This window comes from Psammomys obesus, unplaced genomic scaffold (genome assembly GCF_907164565.1).
Source record: "Psammomys obesus unplaced genomic scaffold, mPsaObe1.curated_primary_1811, whole genome shotgun sequence".
Classification (NCBI taxonomy): Eukaryota; Metazoa; Chordata; class Mammalia; order Rodentia; family Muridae; genus Psammomys; species Psammomys obesus.
The window spans coordinates 5692977-5702028 of record NW_026593286.1 but is presented as its reverse complement, the minus strand read 5'-3'; the positions used below and the strand labels follow the sequence as shown (position 1 = coordinate 5702028).

The 9052-nt window shown below is 45.6% G+C and overlaps 1 protein-coding gene across 1 annotated transcript in view; it reads left to right on the top strand.

Moving 5' to 3' along the window:
• Positions 1-2665: 2665 nt before the first annotated feature.
• The window catches only part of Sag (S-antigen visual arrestin), a 40830-nt gene continuing 34443 nt past the window's right edge, over positions 2666-9052 (top strand). The window contains exons 1-2 of the mRNA XM_055616837.1: positions 2666-2731; positions 6979-7039. Coding sequence (XP_055472812.1) covers positions 2666-2731; positions 6979-7039 — 127 coding nt within the window. The remainder of the gene's footprint in view (positions 2732-6978; positions 7040-9052) is intronic.

Below are 9052 nucleotides of genomic sequence, written 5' to 3'. Positions count from 1 at the left end.
ATATATATATATATATATATATATATATATATATATATATATATGTGTGTGTGTGTGTATACACATATATATGTGTCTGTGTATATATATATACATATATGTGTGTATGTGTATATATATGCATATATGTGTGTATATATATATACACGCATATATATGTGTGTATGTGTATATATACATGCATATATATATACATGCATATATGTATATATATATATATACACATATATGTGTATGCGTGTGTGTGTGTATATATATATATATACACATGTGTGTGTGTGAGAGAGAGAGAGAGAGTTGGTGGTCATAGCGTCCCATACTTTCATTCCCTGAGTGTTTTGGGAGCCTGGATTACTCCTCACAAAGTGAGGGAAACACAATGTCGTGGATGCTCTGCCTCTCAGGCCCAGAAATCTACTAAGGGAGAAGAGCCCCAAGCAAGGGTGAATGGCAGCTGCACCTCTGGCCTGGTCCTGGTGGCTGAGAAGACTTCCCTGAGGAATGACACCTGGTCATTGGAAGAAAGCAGACAGAAGGCTCATGCATGCTCCATGAAGGTAGTCTGTCTACATGCAGAGTGACGGGACATCCCCAGCAGGGGCATTGATGGGCAGCGCTGAGAACATCTGTGCTGGGTGTGGAGAAGGGCCTGCAATGGAAAGATGGATGCCCATCAGCTGGTAGGGTCATTAGTGCCCAGAGAAGCCTAGATGTGTGTGGACCAGTACTGGACATGTAAAGATGGAGGAAGATACAGAGGGCCCAACAGGACTCTTGGTGTGAAGAAGAGGCCCATGTGCAGCCCAGCTGTAGGTTGACATTTCTCCTTGACCTTTTTCTTTCTATAATACCTTAATGCCCGCTGAACTTAATCAGATCTGTCACTTGAACATCCCCCTTGCTGATGATGCTGAGGAGCAAAGGGATAAGCCATCTATTTCCAGAACCCAAAGAGGTTTAGGATTAAAAAAAAAAAAGTTTTCAATTAGCTGGTCCTCCCACTGCACCTTCTTCAGGCCAGCTGGATGACTCGTGCATCTTTGAGACCCTCTGAGAAGATTGGGGCTCCAGCTAATGCTTAGAACTGCTGAAATGGCCAATCTGCATCTCACTAATCCCATCTCCTCTCTGCTCCTCAAATCTGATTTGGCTTTTAGAGACTGGGATCTCAGTGCCGAGCATCCCCACAGATCCCTACAAATTCCCCACGCGGCAGCCGGGGCCTCACCCTTGCCCTGTGGGATCACCTGGTGAGACTGTGCCAGCTGCCCCAGAGCATCAGGTTGCTCAGCATCTGAAAGCACAGATCCTCTCCTGACCTCCCTGGCCATCCCAACTGGTGACAAGTCACAAGGTAAGTGAACGCCAAACTCAAGCATTCTTAGAAAGCAGGGTGGGCACAGGGCAACAGGGACAGGCGATCTCCTGTGGGGCAGCGTGCTGGGCTTCGCCACCTTTGGATTTTGCTCGGAAAGGAAATTTGGAGGGCATTGAATCCCAGACCATGAGTTGGCCTTGACTATTCGACAGCCTGAGGAGAGGGAACAGATACGCTGGATGGAAAAAAGGTATGCTTGGTAGAACTGGAGGAGAGGAGGGGTTCTCACATACCCCTGGCAACTGCATTTGGGGATCAGTCATGTTATGGGACGTTTCAGGAACATTTTTCTGTGTTTCTCATAACACACAGAAAAGCTAGGTGTGGTGGTACACTAGGCAGAAGGAGTGCCAATCTGAGGCCAACCTGGGCTACATAATGAAACAAGAGCAGGGGGAAGAAGAGGAGGAAAGAAGAAAGGATCCAACTGTGGTAGAGTTGTTTGGTTTTGTTTGAGACAGAGACTTACCATGTAACCGTGGCTACCCTGTAACTCACTATGAAGACCAGGCTGGTCTGAAATTTTCTGCAATCCTAGCTTTGCCTCTTGAGTGCTGAGATCGTAGGTAGGAGTCACCACACCCAGCATGACAGCATTTCAGAGGTAACCTGACAAGTAATGACACCAATGTTTAATCAGAAAAAGGCAGAACTTTATTAGAATATAGCTGATGAAGTTTACTGAAATGTTTGAAGCTTACCAAGAGAAACAGAACACACCAAAATATACACTGGGCCAGAAATGGTGCTGCACACCTTTGATCCCAGCATTTGGAATGCAGAGGCAGGTGGATCTCTATGAGTTTGAGGCCAGTGTACTCTGCACAGCGAGTCTCAGCTCAGCCAGAGATACACAGTGTCCTCGTGTAAGACTCCATTTGAATGATGGGGAGCACTGGGCCTGGAGAAATGGCTCAGAAGTTATACGTGCTTGCTGTTCTTCCAGAACAGGTGAGTTTGGTTCCAAGCACCCAAGTCAGGATGTTCTAACTCCAGCTTCAAGAGACACAACACCCTTTTCTGGCCTCTACGGGCATCTGTACACATGTGGCACATATACTCATTAATAAAAACTAAGTATTTTTAAAGTGTGTACTACAGCGAAGTCCAAGCAGTCAGAGATCTGATTTGATCAAGCATAGCTGCTGGAGCGTGTGAGAGGAAATGTCCGAGGGAGGAAGTCTTAGCAGTAGGCTCTATGTCCAGAATGTCGTTAAGTTTATGTTTGGTATCATTGTACTTTCCCAGCCCTCCAACCTCTGACAGACATCCCAAGGGACAGACAACATGGCAGCCTGTGTGAAAACCAATAAATCCCATGTCATCTTTAAGAAGGTCTCTCGGGACAAGTCGGTAAGTGGTGCAGAAGAGATTGTAAGAATAAATGATTGTAAGGATAATAGGGAGCAAACATTTGTCATGTATAACCATGATCAACATCCAGCTACCATGAGGCCTAGGGGGACACTCTGTGTCTGTGGGACGGACAATCAGTGAGAGAAGACCGAGGAACAATGGTGGATCCTACAACCCACCATCTCTCAGGCTCATTGTCCCACCCCAGCCTTGCTTCTCTTCCTTGCTAGATTGTGGGAATGTTACATGTTGCAGCACAGGCCAATCTGAAAGCACACTGAGGCTGGTGTACCTAGTAATTACACCATGGACAGCGTAGATACGCCTTGTTCTGCTAGCTGGGCTCTTTACGGTGCCTCACAAAGGAATCAGGCTTTTCACATGTACCCTCCTCCTGCCTGCTCATCTATGTCATCAATTCCATGGAGCCCTTGGGTTCTTTGAGGTTATAGCTTTGGTGCCCTACATCTTTTCATTCTTCAACTCCTACTCCCACTGTGTCTGTCCAGTCCTTTTCATCTCTGCTTCCTACCGAAAAGAAACCACTTTGTGCCGGTTTCCCTGATCACTTATGATTCTCCCCATTACCACTGCTGATACTTGACAGACACTCCCCCAACCCAATCCTCCACCCCCACTAACACCTAACAGACATCCATTGTCTAAGATCATGCCTCCCTGAGACACACCTGGTCTCTAAACAGACATTGTTTGAAACAAGAAATTTACTTACTTCTTTTCTCCCTTCCTCCTTCTCTTCCTCCTTCCCTCCCTCCCTTTCTTCTTATTCTTCTATAGTACTGGGAACTTGAACTTAGGTTAGGGCCTCATATATGCTGGGCTAGCACCCTATCACTGGAAGATATATAAATATGCAGATAGAGATAGATCTCCCCAGCTCTAATTTTACTTCTATTTTGAAACAAAATCTCATGAAGTTTTCCAGGCTGGCCTTGAACTTGGACTCATTCATCCTTGGTATCCTGAGAAACTAGGATCCCAGGCATGCACTGTCAGGCCTACTTAGTTTTTGGCTAATGCAGGGGTCAGAGTGGAGGAGAATCCATCAATCCATGCTTTGTATAGTGAGATTTTCAATGGCAAGCCCTCTGTGCTCCTATCACGGGGTGCCTGACCTCTGAAGCCATTTCTCTGTTGTTCTCTCTTCTGTGATATCCTCAGGCTGGTGGTGAGGCCACCAGCTCACTGTGGTTCATGGTGTGAGGATACAGTCCAACATAATGGAGCCAGCCTGGGGAGAAGGGGCATGAGGTAATTGATTCTTAAGTAGGAAGCAGATGAGATATGCCCTTTAGGGTCTCTTTTAAGGGTCAGGAAAATCTTCGCAGGAGCTCTCAGGAAGACTTTCCCCTTATCTTCACTGGCTGGGTCCGAGTTACCCGCCTACACTATCCCAGTCACAAGCCAAGGGAATTAGATGCTCAGAATTGGATCAGACCACTCAAGAAACATTCCCTGAGCTGGAAGCAGCAGCACAGACCTCTGATTCCAGTACTCATGAGGATCCCAAGTTCAAGGCCAGCCGGAGCTACACAGAAAGCACTTATCAGAGAGAAAGGAAAGGCATACAGGCTGACGAGGTGGCTGGCTTGCTATAGAGATGGCTCAACAGTTAAGAACATTTGTTGCTTCTGCAGAGGACCAGGGTTCTGTTCCCAGCACCTACGTGATAACTAACAACCGTTTATAGCTCCAGTTTCAGGGCATCAGAGGCTTCTGCAGGCACCAACCACACACGTAGTATACATACACGTGTGCATGTAAAACATTCATACACATCAAAATAAAGTGAATGAATCCTTAAAAAAAAATGTTAAAGACAGGCAAGATTGGGGGAAGAAAGGAAGGTGAGGGGAGGAATCACCCATTAAGACAAGCCTCCTCTTAGCATTCTACCTCATCATGGATCTTGTGTGTGCATGACTGGCTATTTTAGCCAGAAAGAAAGTGTGCTTAGCTGTGGGTGGGTTCCCACAAGTCTTTTGGTTTCACAGGGCCACCCTTCTCCACCTCTTCTCGTCCTTCCCATTCCTTTCCAGGGCAGTCAAAGGGTGATCCCGCTCCCAGCTGAGCTCAGGATCACTCGCCCCTGGGTATGATTCATGATGTACCTTCATTGAGGAACTTAGTCCCATCCTGTCTGGACTGGATCTTCAGCCTCTCTGTCTCTCTTCGCCAGTATTTTCCAGAGTGTGAGAACAGGTCTTAGCGGGGCTTGATAGCACTCACCTTTAATCCCTATAGTCAGAAGGCAGAGGGAAGTGAATCTCTCTGAGTTTGAGGCCAGCTTGGTCTACATGCCAAGTTCCAGGACAGCCAGGACTACAATAGTTAGACCCTATCTCATATAATAAAAGAAAAATGACTTAACATCCTGTACCTTAATAATGGCTATTAATAGCTCCCCTTAGCCTTTGTCATCTCTAGCTCTCTCCCTCCCAGCCAAAGCTTAGGAGGAGAAAATGCTTCCCCATCCATCTCCCCATCTCCACCCTGGCCCTTCACGCTCCCTCTTCCTGACCATAAAGAGGATGCCTGGCTGGCTTTCTGTTGCTAATGGACCATCCATATTGCTTCTGGCAGGACCCAGATCTCAGTATCTGTAGAAGACTGTGCTAATCTCATCTCCCAGAGTTGTTTAGAGTTTGAAATGATCAGAGTGTCTAGAGTGGCACCTGGTTGTGCCAGGCAATATTCCTGAATCCTCAGACCTGGGTCCTAAAGACCTTTCCTGACTCAGCTTTTGTCCCCATTCAGCAAAGACCATTGCTGACTCCAGAAACATTCTGTTCACTTTGGCACCTTTCCATCTCTTTTGCCCAGAGAACCACTCCTGCCCATTGTCCTGCCACCTGCCTCTGCTGCTGTTTCTGACTGCTCAGGTAGAGCCTCCTTCAAAGGCAGAGATTCCCTCGCTCCTTCCCTCCCATGCCCTTTGCCTGCCTCTTCCCCAGCACTTACCTCAAACCAAGGTAACAACCTGGAGAGGTTTTGTCTCCATAGACCTGCAGTGCTAGGGAGGCCCCTAGAGCCCTGGAAGCCAGGAAGTGAGCTATGTGCTGGGATGAGGGTGCAGATCTCAAATGTTCCTGGGACACCAAAGGCTGAAATGTTAGGCATGTTGACTGATACCTGTCATCCCAGCACTTGGGAGGCCAAAGCAGGAGGTTTGAAATCAGCCCAGGCTACACAGTGCTAACAGAATGATACATTCTATCTCAAAATAAAAACAGGAGCAGCCAGAGCATGCTGGGATGCAGAGGACTTGCAGTACCAAAATGTGCTCTTGAAGCATGGGTAGGGCTTCCTCAGCTAGAGACATGGATGAAGAGCCTTCCTCGCTGTGCAGACAGCAGGGCCAGAGAGGTTCAACTATGATGGTACTATGACAGAGTTGCCATGGCCAGGGCCAAGGTGAGGGCAGAGGGGCCTGGAGCCCAGAGATAAAGATCAATCCTGTTGACCACCTTCAAGGACCTTGATGCTATTCCACAAGAGGAAGGAAACAGACACATCTATGAATTAGGAAGTGGCCACATGTTAGGGTTCCTAAAAGAACAGAAATAAGTGTATTTGAGGAGAGTAAGATTCATGCTCTACCTTCCACTAACGTATAGGTTGGCCTGTCAGATTTACCTGGTTATCTAGGCTTGATGAGGAGAGGAGGAGAGAACAGACTGGAAAGAATTCCTACTATCCTTATGAATGGAAATAATTCCTTGGAGCCCATGTAAGGGTAGAAGACAGCATGCTGCGCTTGAAATGAACCATTGTCACCACAGGGAGAAAGGGAAGCTACAGAGCATCTGTGGGGCCAAGTGACTCCTCTTTCAGAGACTAACGGAAAGGGCCTTCTATGCATGTGGCCCCAGGTTCTATTCCCAGCACTGAATAAGAGGAAGAGAAAAACACAGCTGGAAAGACTTTGGGGCAGCCCTGCTAGGCCACAGAGGAGGACTTTGCAGCCAGTCCTGAAGATACCTGATAAAACAGGGTCAGATGAAAGGGGAGGAGGTCCTCCCCAATCAGTGGACTTGGAAAGGGGCAGGGAGGAAATGAGGGAGGGAGGGAGGGAGGGTTTGGGAAGGAATGAGGGAACAGGATACAGCTGGGATACAGAGTTAATAAAATGTAACTAATAATAAAAAAAATAAAAAATAAATTAAAAAAAAAGACTTTGGGGTTGTTGACTTCCAAAATGAATATTTTTGTTCTTCCTGCAGGTGACCATCTATCTGGGGAAGAGAGACTACATAGACCATGTCAGCCGAGTAGAACCTGTAGGTAAGTTGAGTTTGGAGGCAAATTTAATGTTAGCTTTCCTGTAAGTCATCAGATTGATAGTTTCTCATGAAAAATTAAAAGAAGGAGGAGGAGGAGAAGAAGAATCATCTCCAGTAGGGCATAGTGGTGCAGGCCTTTAATCCCATCACTCAGGAGGTGGCATCAGGTGGATCTCTGTGAATTCAAAGGCAACATAGTGAATTCAAAGGTCTACATAGTGAATTTCTGGATAGTCAGGATATATAGAGAGAACTTATCTCAAAAAGCAAACAAAAAGATAGATCTCAGGCTAGAGAGATGGCTCAGAGGTTAAGAGCACTAGCTGCGCTTACAGAGGACCCAAGTTCAGGTCCCAGCACCCCCATGGCAGCTCTGTTACTATCTGATAGAGTAACTATTGTTACTCTATCTCCAGGGCATATGATATTTCCTTCTGGCCTCTGTGTACAGTACATGTAGGTGGTGTACATACATACATACATACATACATGCAGGCAAGCACCTCTATACATAAAACAAATCTGTTGTTATAGGTTAAAAAAAGTTCCAGCCATTTGACTTTTTAAAAAGATTTCTTTATTTTATGTATATGAGTGCTCTGTTTTCATACGCAACCATTATGGCTGTGAGCCACCATGTGGTTGCTGGGAATTGAACTCAAAACCTGAGAAACACTGGAAGAGTAACTAGTGTTCTTAACTGCTGAGCCATCTCTCCAACCTCCCCAGCCATTCAATTTTACCAATGAAGATGCTGGAGCCAGATGCTGGGGTGAAAACCTGCTAAACTCGGAGAGGCAGAGAAAGCACCCAGCTTACCTTCCTACTCAGCTCACATCTCAGAGGAAGAAGCCCAAGGCCGAAAGCCTGTTAGCTCACCCAGCAATCCAGGAGGAAAAAAGAGCCAAAAGCTGAAAACCAAGTAACTGAAGTGCTTCTTCTTCTCTGTGCTGTCTTTAGTAATCTTCTCTCAAAGCACTGCCCCCTTTTTACTTAATCCCTGTCAACTAGTTACTTGCTCTGACTCTTGACCTAAGGTTAACTTTATTAAATCCTGTGTACAGAAAGCTCCTGGATTAAAGGTGTGTGCTAGGGTTGAGCCACACCATAATCACCTGTTTACAATAAGCAAAAAATTCTTGGATTAAAGGTATGTGTTAGGGCTGAACCACACCAAACAAGAAACAGGTTTTTTACCATTCACAGTCTCAGGGTTCACAATGGGATCAAATATCCTGCAACACAAATCTTTAAAAAAGTCAGTCTCAGGGGCTGGAGAGATGGCTCAGAGGTTAAGAGCCCTGGCTGCTGTTCCAGAGATCCAGAGTTTAGTTTCCAGCAACCACGTGGTGGCTCACAACCATCTGTTAGGAGATCTGGTGCCCTCTGTGGCATGCAGGTGTACATGCAGACAGAACATTGTATACATAATAAATAAATAAATCTTTTTAAAAAAAATCAATCTCAGCCAGGTAGTGGTAACATACACCTTTAATTCCAGCACTTGGGAGACAGAGGCAGGCGGATCTCTGAGTTTGAGCCTGCTATAGAACCAGCTTGCTCTATACAGGGAGTTCCAAGACAGCCAGGGCTACACAGAGAAACTTTGTCTTGGGAAAAATAAATAGATAGATAGATAGATAGATAGATAGATAGATAGATAGATAGATAGATATAGAAAAGTCAGTCTCATTAAAAACCTAATCAAATAAGTAGAAATTAAAGTGTCAGTGAGTGGCCACTGGTTGGCCAGAAACAATGTATTTTTACATTTGTTTATTTATTTATTTGCGGGGGAGGATATATGTGTGGAGGTCAGAGGACAATTTTATGTAGTCAGTTCTCTTGCACCTTTGTGTGGTTCCAGGGATTGAACTCAGGTGCAGCAAGCATCTTTATGCACTAAGCCATCTTGCTGGTCCTTCAAAATAAATAGAAAGAAAGAAAGAAAGAAAGAAAGAAAGAAAGAAAGAAAGAAAGAAAGAAAGAAAGAAAGAAAGAAAGAAAGAAAGAA